The sequence below is a fragment of the Pyrgilauda ruficollis genome, unplaced genomic scaffold, assembly GCF_017590135.1.
Source record: "Pyrgilauda ruficollis isolate IOZ18807 unplaced genomic scaffold, ASM1759013v1 scaffold19, whole genome shotgun sequence".
Classification (NCBI taxonomy): Eukaryota; Metazoa; Chordata; class Aves; order Passeriformes; family Passeridae; genus Pyrgilauda; species Pyrgilauda ruficollis.
In genome coordinates, this window is record NW_024518095.1 from 1,829,716 (window position 1) to 1,852,779 (window position 23,064).

The 23,064-nt window shown below is 39.8% G+C and overlaps 1 protein-coding gene and 2 long non-coding RNA genes across 3 annotated transcripts in view; 2 read left to right on the forward strand and 1 right to left on the reverse strand.

Annotated features, from left to right (window-relative positions):
• Window positions 1-15,411, forward strand: part of LOC121352519 — an 84,080-nt gene extending 68,669 nt beyond the window's left edge. The window contains exon 3 of the mRNA XM_041465555.1: window positions 15,256-15,411. Coding sequence (XP_041321489.1) covers window positions 15,256-15,291 — 36 coding nt within the window. The 3' untranslated portion in view covers window positions 15,292-15,411. The remainder of the gene's footprint in view (window positions 1-15,255) is intronic.
• Window positions 1-23,064, forward strand: part of LOC121352520 — a 160,608-nt gene that overhangs the window by 100,487 nt on the left and 37,057 nt on the right. The window lies entirely within an intron of this gene.
• Window positions 8,099-23,064, reverse strand: part of LOC121352522 — an 83,094-nt gene continuing 68,128 nt past the window's right edge. Inside the window, exon 3 of the long non-coding RNA XR_005954948.1 lies at window positions 8,099-8,717. This is a non-coding gene — a long non-coding RNA (uncharacterized LOC121352522). The remainder of the gene's footprint in view (window positions 8,718-23,064) is intronic.

Genomic DNA, 23,064 nt, shown 5'->3' on the forward strand with positions numbered 1-23,064 from the left:
AAAAGTAGATCAATTGAAAAAACTTCAAAGAGATTTCAACTATGTATAAGCAGATATCTAATGCTGATTAAAGCATTGAAACTTATAAAGTGTTTTCAGATAAAACAAATTTTTAAAAATTAAAAATAAAATTATTTTTTATTCTTTAACATAAAAGGTGTCCAAAAATTTATGCATATAGCAGTTGCTTTGAATTAATCATAGAACCATAGAATTGCAGAATGATGAAACCAGAAAGTGTTTTGGGTTGTAAGGGACACTTAGAGGACCTTAAATTTTAGCCACATGGTCTTGTTGCAGAAGGAGAAAAAACTGGGTAGGAAGATGCAAGCTATCAATTTCACAGTAAAGAAGGTAGCACAGACAGCATATTTTTAAGTGTCAGAAAAATACAATAAATATGAAGACTTCCTGAAAATCAAGATGGAGAGCTGGTAGCCCTATTCCTCAGGGAATGAATAACTGCGACTTAACTGCTGCAAATTTTTGGTGCATGTTATAAACTTATTTATTTCAAAATTGTATAAAAGAGAAATTTACATATTTTGATACCTGAATAATTGGTGAATACTTGCAGGTTTCAAAGTGCCAGGTTTGAGGGTTTCAAACCTTTCTGCTGAGAAAATGTAAAGCGTGAGGTTATTTTAAAATTTCCCCATATGTTCATCAGCATATACATGGACAAGCATTAGTTTTCTTTTCTTTCATCCCTTAGACTACTCTGCCTTGATGTAAGGTATGCAGGCATCAGGATGACCACATGAAGAGGAAGAAGGAGGTTTAGCAGATGGTGATACATATTGAGGCTTATGCATTTTCTTGCAATTAAATACTTGAAATCATTTAACATCTCAATCCTGCTTTGTAATCAGTGTTTAAAAACAAATATTATTTTAGTAATCTCTTAAATGTCATCATTCATCCTTAATTTCTAATCAATTCAAGGTTAATCTAAGTTGCTCGATGTGTCAAGGAACAAAACAGGGATGACTTGTTTCTTAGAAGAATTGATGACCTTAGAGAATAAAACAACAAAGCAAATGCTGAGAAATTCTTTCATACAAATTCCACTGCCATGAATCATCTCTCTCTCTCTTTTGCTCTGCATGTGTGATATGTGTGTCAGAGGAGAGAGCAAGTGAAAATGCCCATTATTACTTTGACTGCCATCTACCCGTGCAATTTGGCAGCACCTCGGAATAATGAAGTCGAAAGTGTAGAATATATTTCTGAAGATTCAGGTTCCATCTGGTTTTAAATTATAGCAGCTGTTTTAAATTTTCTGTTTGTATGAGTCGAGCAGGAGCTATGTGGCACAAGCTAATAGGCTGTCAAACTTGACCATGAATTGCACCCACGCATCTTTCATTTTGTTCAAAACATATGAAGAGTAAGCTGAGGCTTGCCTCCAGAAGACCTTGGAAATATAGCCAAGCATATTATCTTGAGTCTACCTGTGTGCTGAGTAACTAATGGAACAAATAGTACAGTATTGTGTTGCCACTTACAGACAGTTTTGATATACTGTATTCTCTCCACATAGATGTTGAGGGGGAAGGAGTTAGGCCTAGATTACCTTGAAAGATATCTGCGTTTGCCTTGTAGTCTACTTAGAAATGTCTAAACTTAATGACCATTTTTTGGAAAACCTCAGCTATCCATAAGTTTGCAGAAAAAATCAAGTGTGGAGGATCTCTGTGTCATTATATTTGGCTTTTAGATACCATGGGCTGAACATTAGAGCTTTTCCTTTTCCTGACCTCTCACTTCTCTTCTTGAGTGGAGCTATATTGCTGGTTAGACTCATAGGCTTCCCAGAAAGCTGAGTGGAGGGCAAGGATGCACAGGAGAACTTTGCTGCCTTGGGGGACAGAGAACCTGTCTTGACTCAAGCTTCCCTTCCCATGACTTGTTTTTTACTTTAACTGATGATGCAGAGGACAGAAATGGTGCTGGAAGTTGGAACAGGAATTCAAACACTGCTCCTGTCATAATCAACAGCTAAACAACATAACCAGGTGTCCTTTTGGCCCCTTGTTTGCTATGGTAAATCACAGGTTTAGAGACAGGCATCAGCTCCTCACATGTCTCTAATGCTTAGCTAAATATCACCTTGCCCCTACGTCATGCAGTCCTGTATCATCCAGATACTGAAACATGCACATCTTATGCACACATTTAAGAGGACAATTTAACATAATTTTGCAAACAAACAGTAGACCAAGAAAAGCTCTTTAATCTTGGGAAGTCAGGTAGAAAATTAATTTCAGATGTGCCTGGTTTGTTCCACAATGGCTTGTTTCCTTGATCTAGGAAGACACTGAACATGGACTTTTGTGCCTTCCCATGTGCAGTCTCATCCAGCTTGCTTACACAGGAACAGTTATGCTTCCAGAGATGGAAAATAGAGGCTTCCACTGCATGCAGTGAAATCAGTTTGTTGAATGGAAGCCTTTCTGGGTAATGCATGTTAAAAATGCAGTGAGTTTGGTGTAAATAGTGTAAGTTAGCCTGGATGTCCAGTGTTCTTACCATATTTTTATACTAAAACCATTCCAACATCTCCTAGTTTAAACTATCAGATAACATTCAGCACTCAGTATTTTTCCTCCAAAATGTTGTTATACTACTCCAATGGTGGGGCAAAAGGTGTTAATTTTAAAAGCTCAAGGGCAGAAAGAGGACAGGTTCATATTCAGGCACAGCTACGCCGTGGGGAGGCAGCTCCTTGCTGCGGATGGCAGCTCCATATCCATGCTGCCCAGCACAGCTCTGGCTCTCCTCTCTGGAAGGGCATGTCTTGGCTCTCTGTAGGTTTCCATCACTGCAGTTGGTGATCCTACTCCTGCTTGTAATTCCTGCAAGATGCATCTTTTAAAGACCAAGGTGTTTTGAAACACTTCTGTAACACTGGTAACATCATCAGAGATAATAGATTCCCTTTTCTTTTAAGACGTATTTACAAACAATTTTTAAAAAATACTGAAAACATTAGTTTGCTAATGCCAAATTAAGCTGTTTTTAGAAATTAGAAAATAAGCTATTTTTTTTTAGGTAAAGGAAATATCATGTGCAGCCAGTAGGGCAGATGGCAGGAAACTTGCACCCTGATGTAAATTTAGAAGTTAAAAAACAGAGTTTCTAGGTGGAGTTTCAGTTTCTCCCTTTCAGGGTTCAGAAGGATATAGAAGGATAACATTTTAGAAAATACAAAGATCTCATCTGTGTTAAGATGCCCCAAAGGTGGGGTAAGACGTGGAAACTCCTGAGTGAAATAAAAGCTTTAGTAAAGAGTGGGCAGGTGCTACTGGTGAACAAAATGAAGATGGAGGATGATAGTCAGAGATGTTGCAAAACAATGGAAGAGAAGTCAGGAGTTTCACATTAGAAATAGTGTTCATCTACCACAAGGACAACTTTGCATCTGACCAAAACACATTCTGCATGTTTACATGCAGATGCAGAAATAGACATGTTTACATTGCTTAATTGAAAAAAGGCTTTGGCACGTTTGTCATGCAAACTGCAGGCCTTGAAAATCTTTGGAATTTGGTGCAACTCTAACAAATGTTTCCATACATTTAAGCAGTCTGTTTTAAAGGCAAAACCAATCCTGGTATTCCTTTGCCACTGGCTTTAATACATGGCTGTGTTGGAGAGGCTATGCACATGCCATGTAGAGGAACTGCTGGTGCCTGGCAAAAGCAGATTGGCATAGAGAAGTGTGAACTGCCAAAGAGCAGATCCTTTGCTAATGAATCAGCACAAGCAGTTCGGTTTGGACAGAAACAAACTATAAAATGCCAGCTCAGCAGGAGCTCTTCCTCGAATACATCAAAGCTGTTCCTTTCTACATGGCACAGCTGCCTTCTTTCCAAGAATTTCTAGGCCAGTATTCTTGTTTTCAAATAGTTTTTAAGAGCACACAACCCCCACCCTGCCCTGAATGTCCACAAATGAATAAAAAGGATGTAAAAATTAGAAGTATCAAAATATTATAAACATCAACCAAGCATCAAAATATTAAAATCATCAGTCATGCAAAGCATGAGCATAACTGGCTACAGCCCCCCTTACTTATATGATGATTATATTAAAAAAATAAATGTTACTTTTTTTCTCCAGAAGTAGATATGTTGAACATTCTTTTTCTCTTTATCTGCGTATTTAGTGATTTTCTGCCTAATGTTTGATTTTCTCTATAATTAAGCACTAAAGTACTAATGTTATTTGCATGAACTAGATTTCAGTTGCATCAGTAACTATGGGATAGTTTTGCCTATTTCAGCAGATTGTGATAGATCAATCAGAAGTAATATCAGAAGTAACACAATAGCTGAGTTATTTTACAGCATTTCTGAGGCTATGGATTCTGTAAAACAATAAGAAAACAGCAGATCAATGTGTCACTATTATAATATGTGGTTGTGGTGTTGTGGCTGTCCCAAGGCAGGGAAGCTGCAGTGAGTGGAAACCTCTGAGTTCACCTGCACCTTTGTGAGGGGCAGCCACAGCACACACTCAGAGACGTGGGGCACTAAGCACGTGCATCAGCCCTACAGCCTCACCTGGCTGCTGGGCAGGAGTGGGGGTGCTCCCAGACACAGGGTACTCCCCAGCTGGGACAGTAGGTAGCAGAGATCTGGAGGCAGCACTGCTCCCATAGCTCATCTCAGTGTGTTTCACACTGGTAAGACAAAGGACACTGGCTGCCTGATGTCAAAAAGGCAGGAATGTTGTGTTGTGATGCAAATATCAGGCTTACGGGAAGGGCTCACAGGCTGCTCGTGTTGGTGCAGAAGGAGGAGATGGCAGATCTGAGCAGCGTTTCTGGCCAAGCCAGGCTGGGTTTCCTTCTACATTTCTCAGCAGTTTTGGTCCTATGTCTTAACTTCAGCAGAATTTAGGTGTACTTGATTAGGCTTGGGCAATGTACAGGTGATCTTCTGCAAGATACTATTTTTTTAATAATAACTAGAAGTATGTATTGGTAAGAAGTTGGATGGGAAACTTGGACAGGTCAGCAACTGGGGTGAGGTAGATACACCTGATAAGGTAAGCAGTGTACAATGATTTTCTGGGTTTGCTCTTGATGTGCAACAGTACAAGGAAAATGACTGCACCAGAGACAGGGGAGGGGGATGGCATACTCAGAGTCCCTGCTGAGAACTCATTGAAAAAGAAGAAGTTCTTTGGCATGTTTCATGAATGTTCAAGTATCCAAGGCTGCTGCTATTGCTGTAGACTGTCTCTAAGATCTGCTGTATTCTAAGATCAGAGCACCACCTGTGGCTTTGGATCAAATATTACAGAAGACATATTCACTCCTGTGTGGAAGAGGAATCTTCTCTTGGGAACAAGCTGACTCTTGCTTTGGGTAAGCAGAGCAAGCCATTTGTGAGAAGTGAAGGACTTGTCCTGACATCACAACTGGATCTGCTGAGACCATCTCTTGCTGGTCAAGAACCAAAATATGGCCTTGGAGATGTCCTAGAATGCATACAAATATATGGAGCCAAACAGATTATCAGGGTGGAAGCTGTGGGACAGAGAGTTCTGTGAGGTACTGAGAAGAGGACACAGAAAGAGAGAAATATTTTTAAAGGTATACCATAAAAAATGCAGCAGTTAGGCAGAGGTGCATCTTCAGAGCAAGGCTGAATTAGAGGCATTAAAAACCACAGAATTCATCATGAAATGAAGTAAATAATAGCACATAAAAATACACAAGGTAGAAAGTACATTGAAAATACCATCCTCCTGGGTATGCCCATGATTTTCTATCTGACTCATTCATCACCTACACCTTTTTATGGAGAGCATTTAGGGTCCAAAAATGAAGAAACCCTCCATGAAGTAATTTCTTGAACTTACCTTGCTTCACATAACCAAGCTTCCTTCAGATTCAAATAAGTCTAAGTGTTGATGGAGATGGTGGTGGTTTTTTTTGTTTTAATAGCTTTATAAGAAGTGAGAAGTTCAAGTTCAGATCCCTGCTTAGCCAGTTCTCCATTAAACTTTGATCAGTTCAGATCTCAATTCCCTGCTGCCCAAAGGCTCTTCTGAAGCTGGATTTAAATCACAGCAAAAGGAGTGGAAGATGTTGAAGCAAAGGATGATTTTTCATGAGTCCAGGAGGAGAGGAATAAGAGGGTCACAAGGGACCTGGAGGCTGTATCTGAAGTGTTTGACTTGAAATTATTGCAAAATCACTGTTCAGAGCTGCAGCTATAACATTCACACCCTCCTTTTCTTAAACTAGGTATTTAGAGTAAATCTGATTTCAGTCCTTCAATGCATTAATTCTCCAAATACAAAGATGGGGACCGTAATAGCTGCCTTCTCACAGGAAGTATGTGCAACTAAATTCTTGAATGTGTATGAGGTGCTCAGATATGATTCTGAATTTTTGTCTATGGACAATTGGGAGGAAAAGAATCAATCTCTCTTTAAATAAGGCTTTGAATCAGTGGGCAGCTAGTAAGGAAAAAACAAAATATTTAAGAACTGCTCATGGTTTTGCAGCAATCTATTATTAAAACAAAGTATAAATGATAATACTGTGACAAAGAGTGTGAAATTGTAAGTCTTTACTAGATAGAACACACAATTCTTTTTAGCACTTTATCTCTCTGAATGGATGAGTAAGCTAAATTCTGCTTTTCTGAGAGGGCTGCTTAAAGAATCCCCTGTTAGAATATGTTCCAATGTTGATAATTAAAACCAGTCAAAGGTCCTGAAAATCAAAAAAAATCTGCGTTCTTATCCAAAAAAGATGGTTAGCACAATCCTGTCAACGTGCTTTTCTGAAAAAACCCTTTTGGGCACTGGAATCATCTGCCCAGGGAGGTGGTGGAGTCACTGTCCCTGGTGGTGTTAAAAAAAAGACTGGACGTGGCACTCAGTGCCATGGTTTAGTTGATAAGGTGGTGGTAGGTCATAAGTTAGATTTGATGATCTCAAAGGTCTTTTCCAACCTAGTTAACTCTGTGATTCTGTGATGTAAAGTGATAAATAAGAAATTGTGGTATCCCTGCAGGCAGATAGAGGTTGCTTCTTTTTCTGTACAAAGTCATGCCTTTGTGGAACTACACATGCCTGCATTCTCCTATTCACTCACTCTGCCCACTGGCGTATAGTTATGTGCCACATAAATATTTAACCTCCTTTGTACTGGAGTGGTCACATAAGAGGTAATATTTAAGGACATAGAAGGTCTTGTGACAGATGGGATCACAGATAAGGAATAAAGGCACACAAAGGAGCTACTGAATGGTCAGAAGCTCCTTTAAAGAAGATGTTAAGATGGCATTCCTGATAGAACCACCTACTTCCAATTCACTCAGCATTTCATGAATGGCCTTGTTTATAGAAGTGCTTGAAAAAATTTGACCTGTCTCACTTGTTTGCACATAAATTACAGCTCTACCTTCATAAAATCACTGCATTTTGAAAGCTCCCTTTAGCACCCAGTACACTTCTGTATATAAATTGCTTTTTAGTAGCCCAGAACAGTTTCAGGAAGTAAGCAGTGAACTGAAAACATCTGCATTCTTTACATTAGGTGATTCTCTTTTTCTATTCCACCAGGATGAATTTTTTGGCATATTTATATTAATTTATATTCATTCACTGGAAACTGTCAGCAACATCTGATAGACTCTGGGGTCTCTTCATCTGAATGTCCCTGTGGGCACCAGAAACATCTGTCCTCTCCTCCCTGGGAGGATTCAGAGGAAGGGACATGAGGAGGAAGTGCTCTGCAGGGTCTAGCTTCTGGCAGCTGCTTGCTCTCATGTGAAACGACTGGAGGGACCAAAATTACATGGGACATAAAGCCAGCACTACTTAAATAATAAGCAACATTGCCCCTGTTTAAATGTCTCCCTCCTCCCTCTCAAATCACAGATAATGCATTTTATTTGTTCCCTCAGTGCATGAATGAGGTACATTTCTAGTGAGAAAGATCTGGCTGAAGCCCTGTCCATATGGGATAGAAAAGATAATGATGGATGGGAAAAGAAATTACTTTGGATATCAAGATATGCAGCAAGATGGAACCTTCTACATACTGTACCTTTGTATTGTTGTCCTCAAGGTCTCCCAGATTCCTAGACATTCTTCAGTGGCTAAAAACCTCTTTTCACTTGCCTGTTAGTGTTTGCAGAAGTTTCTGACATAAAGCTCATCTTTGTGTATGTGTGGTCAGGCTGTTGTGTTGTGTTGGGTCTGGAGCACTTGCCTGCCAGTGAGGTAAGTGAAAGGTCATCCATCAGCTGTTCTGTGTTCCTTCTGGATGGCAGGGAATTCAAGGAGTAGAGAATTTTAACTACTTTCTGAGCTAACACACCTTAATCCAGTACTTATTCTGTCATTGCTGGAGGGGTAATACAGAACATCTGAAATTTTTGTTAATATTTTTAATATCAGAATTCTACATGTGGGACATTTATGGTAGACAGAGTGTGTGATTTAACTTGTGGAGCTGCCAAAATTTCTTCATCTTCACAGTGTAACAGAGCTCATACTATTCCTTGAGGTAATGCATAAGAGCATCTGTTGTGCATAAAGAAAGTGCTGAAAATAGTAGAAAATTCAGTCTTCTGTGCTTTGGTTTGGAAAAGAGCCAGTCACCATTTAAGATGAGAGAAGACACCTTGAGGAGAGCATCTCACAGGTGAAGGCAGGAGAAGAGTATAATCCTCCACTGGAGTATCCTGCAAAGAAAAGAGGATGCAACTAATTTCAAAGAAGAATTTCTTTGTTATTGTAGAAATGGAGATAAAAGCATTTTTAATTCACAGGAGAATCAATTTAATTTTCTTTTTTTTTTTTTTTTTTTTTTTTTTTTTTTCTGAATTTATTAAAAGCTTGCAGCCCTTCTCAGGTATCACAGTTTCTCTGATTTTGTGTGAAAAATTAAGCTTCTAGCCTGACAGAGCATCAACTAGGGGCATCATAGCAGCTCAGCAGCAGTCCTTTTCTTTTCTCCTCTTCTGAGAACTGTCTTCCATTTTGTTTGTCTTGTTTTTTCCACTTTCTCCCTCAACAATTTTCCCACCACTTAATTCTGATTTGACATATCTGTGCTGACAGAGAAGTTAAGATTGATGACCTCTTCTGTTCTTCTGGTCAGAGAAGATGAATCAAACTAAATTGTTTTACAAGTTAATAAAAACAGCCTATTCTTTTTTATTTTTTTATTTTTTAATAACAGAGCAAAGAAGTTCAGGGAGCAAAGAATGACAGGGAAGGCAGATGGATGTAATGTGATGGAGGTTGCTGAAAAATAAAGGTAGCTCTGGGCAATGTGCCAGTTTGTTCAAACTGAGACTTAGCTCTTGGCTCAGGAGGAACTATCTGAGTTTTTAAAGTTCATGATGTAAACAGCTGTCAATTTACTTTTGTAATGAGAACTAATATGACTTTAAATAGCCAAGCTATTTTTACTTTTATAATTGATCCTGGGTATATTTCTGGTCCTGTTCCATTCAATGTCAGTTGAGGAACATGCAATCCTTGGAGACCAAGCCATAGTTGTAGATAATAAATCCATTAAGTCTGTCACTTTTTGGTTTTGGTGGAGCATGCTTCAGAAGACTAGGAAAAAACCCACGACAGAAAAAACACACACATTTTTAACACTGATACAAAAATTGCTACTATTTTTGACTAGTATTTTTTCCTACTTTTGAAAGATTCCTGTTAGAAGCAGCCTTATCAGGGATGATTTATTGCAGACATTAGATTGCTGCAAGATTTGAGGGATCCCACCACAGATATCAGAAAGAGCAGTCCTGGGTTCTATCATAGGTATTGCATAGGTTCTTCTGTCTCTAGTGACAATGGTCAAAACCCTGAAGAATTCACTACGCTTCATGCTGGCAGGAAACACCCGTGCAATCTCTAACACATTTTAAATGTTCTTTTTTCTTCTTTCTCAAGACGTGAAAGAGTCTCCAGGGAATGGGAGGTAATGTGTTAGTGTATGCTGCATGTCCCCCAGAAGGAATCCATCATGCACTGACGTCAAAGTGGTGGTGACTAGGCAAGGAGGATTCTGTTCTCCTATTCCCACATCTTCATGTAGTTCAGCATGTAGGTGCACATGGTTTGTGTGTACCTGCACAGCTAAATAACGCTTTATTTCCAGGAAAATCACCAGTAGTTTGTTTCACAGACAGGTAGTCTTCTACAAGTGGCCACAGAAGCTGTGTTCTTACACCCATTTCACTCACTTGTCCCATTCTGTTCTACCCCAAATCAAGGCTAAACTGCAGCCTCCACCCGCCAACTGTACCAAGAGGCTTCTGGTTCTCTATCCTTCAGGTCTACTTCTTACTCCTTAGGTGTCTCTTGAACTTTTGTGTTTGCCATTTACCAAACTATTTCCTCTAAAGCCACTTTTAAAAAACAATTCAATTTTTAGGGACCTGTATGGAATTAGTGGTCTTCTAGGGTACAGTTGAAGCAAAAAAAAAAAAACCAAAAAAACTACCCGCAGACACATGCTCCCTTACTAGTTAAAGAACCTAAGAGTTCTCATGTAGAAGTGATACACAAAATTTATTGAGGTTTTTCAAATATTGATATATTTCCAAGCAGAAGTTTTGATGAGTTGCTTCACAGTCTAATCATATGCATTCTGAGAACAGTAAAGCAGCGTCTGACTAAATGCCATGCATATTCTGTGACTCTGTGATTTCAAGTTCTGGATTAGTGCTGACATCTGCTGTTTATTCTTGCTAAATACATGCAACACAGGACGGGGAATTGCTGCCTGTGTGCTTTGTGCTGACTCAGTTTCATATTTTATTTCTTACAAGGAAACATAGATAGAAACAAAAAAGTACAGAAAAACATCCATGGGTCAATTTCTATCCGTATAGAATTTCGAGCCATGAAATAAAAACCAGACAACAAAGATGAAACTGAATTTTAATCTTTTTAAATGTCTAACAATACTTCTAATGAGGAAAGGCCTTGAGATAAGTAACCTGAGGAAGGAAGCTGTCTATGTACAGGGTGGATATTTAGCCTGGAAAGTCCTCAGTGCAGGGATCCCTTCTGTATTATGATTTCTGTTACTGCTTTTCTGTCACTCTTTCTACAGGAGCCCCTAGAATGCTGGGGTCCTAATCCACAGCTGGTATGGCCAGCTGCTGCTGCAGGGGGAAGGGGTTGTGGCAAGAATGCAAGAACCCTGTGTCCCTATTCTGCTTGTCTACTCCGAGTTCAGACCCAGCTGCACCAGTTCAAGGAGCTCCAGCCTGGCCACAAGCATGGCTATCACTCCAAGACACCAGGGCAGGTGTCACTACTCAGTGTCACTAGGACTTGCACTGAGAACTGATGGGAGGCACCAGCTGCTTTAATATATGTTGTTCTACAGCTTCCATGGCCATTAGTTATCACTGGGCTGGCTGGATCCACAGTACTTCATGTGCCTTGTATTGACTGAGAGCCTTAACTCTTCCTGCTCCTGCCAGTCATCCTCCCTTCTAACATCAACCAAAACAATGGTGGGGGACAAAGGAGTTCTAGAGATTCATAATGAGATTTTTTTTTTCTCATTATAAAATATATCAGGGAGAATATAAGAATGGGAGGTTTGGTGGAAATCCCAGATTTATCACCTTACTGCAGTAAAACTCCACTATGTTTCTGCTCTCCAGTGAAAGAAAATCCTTCACCTAAATAAAATGACCCCATGTACTGCTCTAAATGCAGCCATGGTAGCTGTCAATTGCATTTCTTTCACAAGGCATTAGAATTAAGTACACAAACATTCACAATTTTAGGATTTGTTTGCTGTGATTAGTATCATGAGTCAGAGGGAAGTAAAATTTTCAGTTTAGTTGTTTAGTTTTAAAATCTGAAGTGCTTTAAAATAACAATTAAATAATTTTTATCTGTATTGTGGTATTTCAGTCCATTATAGTTTGCCTTTTTAAAACATTTTTTTTTCTTTTTAAATGCTTCGTTCCCTGTCCCACAAATCTAGGATATGAGTTTTTCAAAGATTTGCAGTTAAAATGCAAGAATTGGCAGAGTGCTTCCCAAAGGGTAATGCTAATTAATGATGCCATTGCTGGGGGTAAGGTTTCTGTGGTCTCTGGTGCTGATCTTATTAATGGTTTTAAAATAAAAGAGAATATATTTATATTAGATTTAAGGAAGGAATGAGGATGATGAGACACTGGAACAGCCTGCCTAGAGATCCTGTGGATGCCCCATCCTTGAAAATGTTCAAGACAAGGTTGGTTGGGGCTTTCAGAAACACAGTCTAGTGGGAGGTGTATCTGCCCATGTCAGGGGTTTGGACTAGATGACCTCCAAAGATCTATTTCAACCCAAAACATTCCATGAGTCCATGATTCTTCAATAATTTCCAGTGACTCTGGATGCAGTGAGTAGCATTCCCTCAGGAGAAAGGGTAGCAGCAGGGTACAACACTGAAAAAAGTAAGGTTGTAAATTCAAGATAAAGCCAAAATTTTAATCCCAGGAAAGCCAACCTAATATGCTATAAAACCAGGATTTGTATTCAGTTTCTCAAAGGAGTAAGGTTATTAACTTATTGTGATAAAAAGACTAACATGCCTGACACTGAAAATATTTTTGATTTGTATATGAATTAAATAAGAAGTCTCAAATACAATCTCAAGACTCTTATTATTATGTAAAAATAGTAATAGTGAAATTTATACAAGTCACTGAAGTCCTGTGGGAGGTGCTTTACATCAGAAATCACAATTAGAAAGAAATAGGTGGCAGGTGATGCTAATTGTTTTGGACTGAAAGAGATCCGGGCCTTTAAATCAAAATCCCAGGGAGCACAAAGAGTCTCTCAAAGTCGCTGATGTTTTCATTAAGCCAAAGCTGGGGCTGGCACAATGCCTCCTTCCCAGGCCCACGCTGGGCCCTGGCCCAGGCTCTCCACACCCTGAGACCACGCTGCCATCTGCCCATGAGCCCCCTTGAGAGGTTTGTGCCCGGTGATGTGGGGAATGGAGTCACCAGCTTTGCTTATGCCACTGAGGGTTTCTCAGGGCATGTAAGACCACAGTGCACCCAGGCTCCTTGCCTGGGTCATCTCAGGGATGGTGTGAGTGTGTGAGGAAGGGAAGGAAGCAGATCCTTGCCTTGCTCTCAGTCCCTGCTCCACCAGCAGCACTCCCTGTGCACAGGAGGTAGATGCTTCTTTCTGTCAGTACACAAATACACTGTTCTCTCCTGAAGGGAGAATGACTATAAGTTCTTTCATTAAAGTATTTCTATTGCATTTTAATTATGTGCAGCTTCAGCAAGTTGCATGAGTTGCTTTACATTTAATGACGTCGTGTAATTTGCCCATAGAACTGAGAAAGCTAATAACAGCACAAGGGCATTACAAATCATACCTAAGTGATCAGGGATATTTTGTGTCTCCTGTGCTAAAGAGTCTTTGCTGTACCACAAAAAAAAATTTTTTTCAGAATCCTTTTTATTAAAGATCCCCTGTCATATCCTCAAATATTTTTTTTCATTTAACACAAAAATTTTATATTTTCTGCAAGTAAATTTTTTTGAAGTAAAATTCAGCTTTGTCTGGATTTGGTTCTCCCAGGGTTATTGCATATGACTACATTATTTTGACATGGCTGTGGAGCATGGTGCTCTCTGACTGCTACATTTGCCATGACTCTGACCCTCAAAATGGGACTTAACAACTGTGGTCCATTAGAGAATTTGGTGAAGACCTGGAGACAATGCAAAACATTTCAAGAATAGAGATAATCAATGACGTTAACCTGTTCTGATGCCTCTGCATTATTCAAAAGAAGCCAGGGAGCATAGTGAAGCCTTCAGTAGTGCAATTCTCTGATGCAATTGTATTGTAGTGTGAGGTGGCCACAGTACTAAGCTGTGAACCAATAAATAAAATAATTTTCATCACCTCTTTTAAATTTTAGTTGGACTTTATATCTCATGAGTTTAACAGGATTTGATTGAAAAAGATATCCCTGAAATTGTTGACTGGCAGTGTTTGTAATTAGTCTCATCTGCATAAATCACAGAATGACAGAATGTTCAGAGTTGGAAGGGACCCTCAAGGATCATCAACTACAACTCTTAAGTGAATGACCTTGGCATTATTACCACTGTGCTCTAACCAACAGAACTAACCCATCCATAAAGGCTAGGGCTGGGTCTCCTACAAGAAGGGTCTCCTACAAGAAGGGTCTCCTTCAAGAAGGGTCTCCTTCAACCATGTCCCCAGTGATCAGGAGTACTCAAGGACTGTTTCCTTGCAGGAATGTTGTAAGACCTTCAGTGGAGCAGAATTATTTTTAGCTCCACTTTGACATACCCTAGTGTGTTGGGCAGATTGCCATTACCCTGATTTGGACAGCTGGTTAGTTCTTCTCTCTTTCTGCCATTTTTACTGACAGAGCCACACATGCAATGTCCTTGCCATTCCATCAATTGAGGAGATGATTCTTATTAATACTAGCAAGGGTTACTGGGAGGAGCAATGTGCACAGGCAGTATTGCAGTGAGCAAGGGAACAATCTGTTCTGTTTCTGCTCCTTTAGGGCATGTTGTAATGGGCATGTGCTGCTACAATAAAGATTCCCATTAGACACTTGACAAAAAAAACCACTTTAGAAGGGCAAGGATAGAGAAGTGCTGGAACAGATGGCCTTGAGAGATGGTGTCACCTATGGAAGACTATGAAACCAGTAGACAAGTACTGTCAGGTAGGGAGTGATGTGGGCAGTGTTTACCTTGCTCAGTGATAGGCAAGTTCTTGGAATGTATACCCTTCCTGGCTCCTCCCCACGTAGATACTACTTTGCCACACTGACCTTGCTTTTAGGTAGAGAAACTGCTGTTACTTCTACACTAAGTTTAATACCTCTGTGTTGTGAGATGAGTCTGGCAGTCATGAACTCCTACGTGGATGTCAGCTAACACTTCCTCACCTGCCCCATCTCCCTGTGCAGCTGGTGCAGTGCTATAGCAACAGGTTGGCTGCTGGGTGCACCACATTTAGCACTTTTCTCTTCTCTACAGAAAAAAGTCTTTGAATATGCTGCAGCAGCATAAGAGCAGGAGGAACTGAGCTGTAAGTAGGCGGGAGGAAGAATCACTAGTTAGGAAGCCAGTCTGCAGCCTGTGTAATCTTAGTTAAACAGCTGTGTTGTTTTAAACATAATGCTTTACAAAATCTCTCTTTTGCTCTCATAAACTCTCTCTGTTGTTTCTGCAGTTCCTGTTACAACAATTTTCTTCAGTGTCGGTGTAGTCCTGTAGTAACGAAGAGTGAAAGGCAGAATCCACGGATATACTACATCTCTGCTCCATACAACTATAATAAGAAACATTCTAACACTGTGAAGAGCTGCTCCTTCTCTTTTTGTGTTTGCTCAGCTAAGTAGCTGCTTTTAGCACGTATATCAAACTAAGCAAACAAAAGCACACAGTAAATGTGGTCTACCTATGATATAGTTTCTTCCTGCATTTTTGGGTTTGAAAATTAACTGCACCCAGCCAGGAAGGATTATGAATATACAGACAGGAAAGACATCCACTGAATTATTATGCAAGCTACTTAGCACTAGTCATTGCATTTTTCAAAGGGCCTGTTAAAATACTGCAGAAGTGGTAGAATACACCCAGAATGGGAGAGGGGCTTCATATGTATAATTTAGCAATGGTGTATAATGGGTATAATATTTGTAACAGCTGTTAGGTGCTCTGAAGCTACACCACATTCATGGAATTTTCCACTGAGCTCTAGATATTCAGGTCACATACACAGTTAAATTTCCAGCAGTGGCAGTACAGATAAAAGCACTCCAACCGTATGCCATAATTGTGCTCTATTTAGAGAGTGCAGCAACTCAGGCATTTTCATAGCAGTTGTCTTAGATACGGTATACATTCTGTTTTATAAATGCCAATTCATTAGCTCATGTAACACGTAGCATGCTGCTTTTTATTAAAAGAAAAAAAAAAAAAGGAAATCTCTATGTTTCAGAGACGAATAAAAAAGAAAAGGAGATCTCTGTGTTTCAGAGATGAATAAAAATACAGAAAAATGCTTTTACTTAGAAGAAGGGAAAAGAAAAATGGAGAGGAGTGTCAAATTCAGTTTTGGTTTTTATACAAAGATCTGTAGAATATCAAATTTCTTTTTGTAAGAGGTTTCAAATTAGTGGCAGTAATTTGAGTATCCATAAATTAATACTAAAAAGACTTCATTGGTTGGAAACTTCAAGATATTGAATTCCACCACAGAAAGGGTATATCACTGACAGAACATGGTTTTAAAACAGAGTGAAGAAAAATATGTATTTTGCATATTTTTTTGTAGTGATGCTACACTAGGTATGATTCCCGGCTCCAAGAAAGATAGCAACATTATTTTAATGCTTCATGCTGAGGGTTGTTTTTTCACATTCTGCAAGTACTAAGCCAGCAATTCTGACCAAAAACAGATAGTTAAAACAAAGAAAAATCATTCTATCACTGCAATGAATTCAAATAAAACACAAAGAAGAAAACACTGGGGCTAACAATCTTGTTTAACTCACTACTCTGAAGTGGACAGAATGGCAGGTTCATCTGTGGCACTACTGGTTTTGAGACAAGCAGCACAGCTGTGTGAGATCTGGTATTCATGAAAAGTAGGTCAGCACAGTCAATTGGATTGAGCTCCCAGTCTTGCTAGACTTATGAATAAAATATTTTGTACCTTTTTCTACAACTGTGCTCCATCTTGAACAGCAGATATATCAACCTATTTTAAGATTTGTTATGATTGCAAAATGTCTCCATGACCTAAATGTGGACCATTAAGCTATATTTTTAAGTCACCTTTTTGTGGCCTTTCTTTTTAATTCAGCGCACATCAGGACAAGATGGTGAAATGTATCCACCTTGCACCTTCTCTGCACTAAAAGCCCAAAGAAAACAGAGAACTTTTGCTCTGTTTTTGTCCCTTGTTCTGTCCTTTGCCCCATAATAGCTGGCTGATGTGTACCATCCAGAGGTTTAGACAGGCATTATCCAAGGAAATCTCAAGGAAGGCTATGCAGAGGTGACACCTGGGATCAAGAGCAGAGCTAGAATTTACCCACAACTCTTGGCTACTGCAAATGCTTTCTGGAGAAAAGAAAACCTGTTACAAAACAATATTGATAGCCCTGACAGGTGTGGCAAAGGAGCTTCACAATGTTACTTCACCATTGCCCGTGTTTTTTCTCTTCTGGGACTCAACTTTGCCACAGCTGTGGGAAGGGAATGCCTGATTCATCCATTTCAGCTCACATCAGGGTACGCAGACACTTGTTTTCCTCCAGTCTGCTTGGCTTTGTGTCCAGCCAGCTGGACAGGGAAATGGGAGCTAGTGTGCTAAGTTTGCCTTGCTTTCCTTGGTGGAAGCAAGGCTGAGTGATGCCTGCAAGCCCTGGCCTGGGTCATGCCAGGATGGGGGGCTGGCAGAAAGGGCCTGCACTCTGCAAGGCTGCTGGAGGGAAAACACAGCTGCTGCGTGGGCTCCCTACCACACCTCCACGTGTCAGGTTGTTGACTGCCATAGCTCATATTTCTTCTTTCTGCACACACCTGGCTCATCTTTCTGGCAGGGGAATTAGGAAGGAGTATTATGCAGTACCTGAAAGGGCGCAAAGACCAATTATCCAGCAGCTCCCAGGGTAGATTGTTTCTACCCTCAACATTCAGATTTATTGAATGCCAGCCCCCTTAGAAGGAGATGTTTCTTCCAGAGAGCCTAATCCTCAAGATAACAGTATTGTGAAGCCACTACAGTAACTTCCTCCTGTTTTCAAGACACAGTGAACTCTTGTCATCCTAACAGGATTTTGATTGTTGAGGGGAATCATCAGGTTTTTTTTTTTTTTCACACTGTGGAGAGAACAAAACTTTAGTGGAATAACATCCAAATCCTGTTAGAGGTCTCCTTCCATCCATCAGCCCTCAGAAGGCCCAGAAACAAGCATGAATTTCCAGGCTTGTTGAAACAGGCTCATTTTGTTAGAAGAGACAAAAAAAATCTTCACCTCAGGAAATATAGAAGCATGAAGGTTTGGGTTGGAAGGGACCTTTAAAATCATCTAGTTGCAATACCCCTCCCAGGGACACCTTCCGCCACACCAGGTTTCTCAGAGCTCCAGCGTGGCCTTGAACACCTCCACGGATGGGACATCTGCAGCTTTTCTGCACAACCTGTACAGTAAATTCCATGACTAAATGGCTTTAAACTGTTTCTGTCCCCAAGCCTTTTCCTAAGAAAAATGGTACCATGACATATTTCTGGATGTTCTGGACTGACAGCTCTTGTTGTTTGATTTCATGCATTGCTTTGGGCTTATGATAGAAATGTTTAACCCCGGTGCCACAAGTGCAGGGAAAAACTGTATGCACACAAAGATGGAATTATGGAATAACTGTAAGTCATTTTTATAGGGTTCATGCAATGTCTTGTAATAGTGTTGCTGAAAACACAAGTGATTTTTTTTATCTGTCTTAAAAAAATTGCAGACACATTTGAATTTGCAAAGACTTTTTGATTTATGAATTATACACTTGAAATAGGCATTAGAAGTTGAAAACAGGGCTTTATCATTCATCAAAGAGACAAACCTGATGGTCTGAGAAAGCTGCTGATTTCGTCAGCACTGTGTTTGCCTGCTTTTTCTATCTGTTTCTTTCTGTGACCAGTCACTTCTATTTTCAATTATTTGTGCAGTTTCTCTTGTATTTGAAACAGGGAGAAACAATTTCTGCAAAATCAGTGAAAGAAGCAACAAGTCATCTTGCACTGATTCCTTTGATTTAATTTTGCCATGTTCCTCTGCCTATGGTCTGCAACACAAAATAAAAAACATTTTAAGTTGAGTTGTCTGAGTTACACAGTCACAGCATGTGAGCCACCAGATCGGTTATCCCTCAGGCCCTGACACATAAGCTTCTGTGTTAATAAACTTTGGGACTGTGTGCAGGTTGATCATCATCCAAAGCTGATGGAAAATGATAAATCTTCAGCTAATTTTTTTAATTTTGGCACCATTTTTTCCCCCAGAAGAAGATTATAGAAAGAATTCATCACAAAAGTATGGACAAAAATTCAAATACTGTCCCCCTTTAAGCAGCTGAAAAAACTGTATGGAACTAACCTTCATATCCTTCTAAGCCCAGTCTCTCTAATCTTTCAAATCCAGTTCAATCTTATTATCAACTCACTTGGCAGAATTAATAGACCAAAATGGGCACTTTGCCAAGTTTTTTTAATAACTCTTAGTTTCTATTATGCCAATTCGATTACAAATTATTTCTTTGTAAAACTTAATCACAATTAATTAAATAGTAGCAAAAAGACCAGTTAAGGTACAGTTGACTATGTTACAGCCCAAAGACATAATTAGTCTTATAAACATGAGAAAAGGAGATTCAGCACCTATATTTATGCTGTGACAGATTCAAATCTACATGGTATGCAGGAAATGAGAAACCAAACTCATCCAGATCTATTGGAAATGAAGGCTGAATAATTTTCACATTGAAGTACCAAAAGTAAATGTTTTAAGTGGAAATCTCAGTTCTGATTTGGATAAAACACCATGTAACCTTTTTGCCTGCTCAGCCTGGAATGCCAAATAAGTTATAGCTTTCATAATTAGCAAAAATCCCAAAATAAATTGGTTATCTACTGTTAAACTGCTGTTATTTTCAGCACAGCTTCTCACAGAGTTGATTGGGCCACAGTGGGAGGGATAACATGCGTAAACTGTTGTGCTAATAATGTCCTAGTGACCTGAGTTCAGAACAAAGACGTAAGTAGGATTTGTACTTACCTGTTGTTCAGGAACCTGTTTACACCAAAAATATTGTTTCTGTGCGTAGGAATGTAAAGAGCACTGATTATTTTGTGAAGGTAACAGGATTTCTGTGGATTTTTCAAAATCTAATAGAATGAATTCTTCAAGCTGGGACATGGCCTTTACAAGTTAAACAAAGACAGCATTGTCAAGCGCTTCTAATATCATACAAATCAAAAGTTCTAGATGTATTTACCTAAAAATGCATTAACACTAAAACATACTGCACATGGGCCAAGACTAAGGGACTCATGTTTTTAAAGGATGCAATAAATCACTGCACTGAAGGAAGAAGAAACATTTATTCTTAAAACCAGCCCTGAGATTTGACACCATTTATCACCAAAAAAAGAGAAAAAGAGAAATTTTAGTATTTCACTGGGCAGCTAGCTGTGAACCTGTCTGTCTCACTCTTCTGTAAAAACTTTATTGTTACTGGACTTAGCACAAGTTCTCACTGATCTCATGAGGAAACTCTGTCTCATCTAGAGACAAGTTATACTTGGTCAGAATAGATAAGTCAGATTTTTAGTTTTTTATTGAAGTATCCTCAGCTCCTGCTTGCTGTCTGGCACTTCTTATGAGAGAAACCAAATAGGTTTGTGGTTTCCACTGGATCTGTCCTGAAATGCTTAAAATATGAACTTTTATTATGTACAGATGGCTAGACTTGTAGGACAACTATCATTGCTATGTCCTGTGAAATGGTAATGGTCTGGGATGGTGACCAAGAATTCTGAGGAAACAGCCTAAGTGGATCTATATTCACTTATTTCCTTTGTGGTTCACAATCCCTGACTTGGGTCTTTATGATGTAGCAGTCACTTTGCTGAATAATGTGTCTGGTACATTCATTATCTTTTCTCCTATCGAAAGACATGAAGAAAACAAAAATCCCGAAGATCTGTCATTGCAATTTTAATAATAGGCTTAACTAGTGACGTTAGACTAAAGTGCTGAGGGAAGAAGAACAGCCTGACCTGTCATGCCCAGAGCTGTACTCAGAGCTGAATGCTTCTGAAACAGTGAAAAGAGGCACCTCTCCCTCAGAGAATCTCTGTTCTGAACTTAGCCACCTGCTTCCTCTCAACCAAAGCCCATCTCTTGTCTCTACACCTTACTCCTGAAAGAGTGGTAATATCCATCTGTGTAAAGGGCAAGCTTTGAAGCTTTTATCAATTAAACACTACATCAGGATGTGCCCCAACAGCATGACGCTGACAGGAGCTGGTGTGCATACCAAAACTCTTATGCCTAGCTCTGCTGAGTGCCCTAATGAGGTGCTGAGCCACCTTCCAGACCTGTGCCAGGTGATTAAACGTTTTTGTATGTGTGGCACAGCCCGGTGCTGCCTGTGGAGACTGCCAATATCAGGACAACCAGAGGTGCACAGAGACTGATGCATGCAGGAACATGGCCAGATCCTCACTGGCTCTTTTGGACTACCCCTAAGAAAAAACAACTGGTTTTCTTTAAGTGAGTTTGTGGTCTCGTGCAAGAACAGTTAATGAAGTCATGATCACTTTCCTTTCATGTGAGTGTTTAACAGCAGTACTCTAGAAAATAACAACGGCAACCAGCCATTGATTTTTCTTGGCTAGCTTCTCATTCTAATGAGCACAATAATTTAATTAGAAAAACTGTTAATGGATTTTTTTGTGTATGTATTTTGCCCACTCACCCCTACTTCTGTCACTGACCTCATCTGGATTGCTGGCAGTACGCACACATTCCTCTTAGCAGATTTAACCACTATGTGTTATGGTCCATTGGGAAGAAAATTGTACCTCATTATTCTCAATATTTAACAAAAAAACATTTGAAGTAACAACAAACCATACAAACTGCCAAAACAGAAAAGTACGGAGCTCAGCACATTAGAAATTCTGTCTGCAGTCTGGATTGAGATGGAGAACTCTTTAGACTGTGCTCAATTCAGCGCCTGCACTAAAAATTGGCTTTTCTGTTTCATCAGTTTGTCCCATAAATTGCTATTTTGTTTATTCCAGGGATTTTATAGCACTTCCAATGCACTGTCACAACTCAGAAATACATTAAACAACACAATCTTGAGTGCACAATGCAAAAATTGACAGAAATGGCCATTCTGTAGCCTTCATATTTCAGAAGCATGGCTTTCTTTCAGATTTACCTTTGTTTCAGATTTTTACCTTCAGATCCTTTTGGTTCACTTGATGTCCACAGAACAAGCCAAAGCCCAAGTCAGAAGTCAGTAGCAGAAGGCCTAAGCATTAAGATTAAAATGTCTGTTTCCAGCTTTTAGCAAGAGGATTGAGCATTGCTTTTCTGCTAGGAGCATATCCAGCCAGCACTTGCTGCATGGCAAGTGGGAATCTCACGCTTACCGAAAATGCTTAAACCCAGCCCATGCGTGCATGGGGAGACACTTGAGTGTTTTCAAGGATCCAGCCCAGATGAGGTATCTGGGCACTGCCCTGCAGTGCCCCATGCCATAGGCTGTAAGGGTTTTCTGCCACAATTAGCCCTGGGCACTGGAAATTACCTGGATCATGCCCTCCTGGGGCTGGGTTGTTCCTGCCCAGAACATTCCTGTGAAGCACATCAGCCCTTTGGAACAGAAAGATGAGGATCTGGTGAAAGTTCATTGACAAGTCCATAGGCTGGCATTTAGCTGAGCTTCTGCAGGATGTTTATTAGAGTTTGTTGCACATAAAAACCCCAAATTATTTCCAGATCCAAGCCAGATATGGAAGCAAGTCAGGTGGTTTTTGTGTGGTGCTGCACTTGGAGGATGCTGCCTCAGTTTGGTGCTGGGACTGCAGTGGGTGATGGCCCTCCAGGGTCTTTGCTGCCTTTGGGCAGGTTTCTCCCCTGCTGGGCCATTGCCTGCCCACAGCTGACAGTGAGTTTGCTACAAACACCTCTTGCATCTGGACAGCTCTTGTAATGGCTATTTTCCAGCTGAAAAGATACAAACACACCAGTGTGTGGCATCAAAAATAAAAGAGCTACTCAGTAGAAACTATACACTTGTTGCATGCTTTCCCAATTTTTGACATTATAAACCACAGAGAGTTATTTGCATCAATGAAAAATAGGAAATATTACCAATCTTATTGCAGCACAACATTAGGCTTCTCTTTTAAGGAGTTTTATTTTCATTTTACTGTGGATGGTGAGTTTCTATATTAATG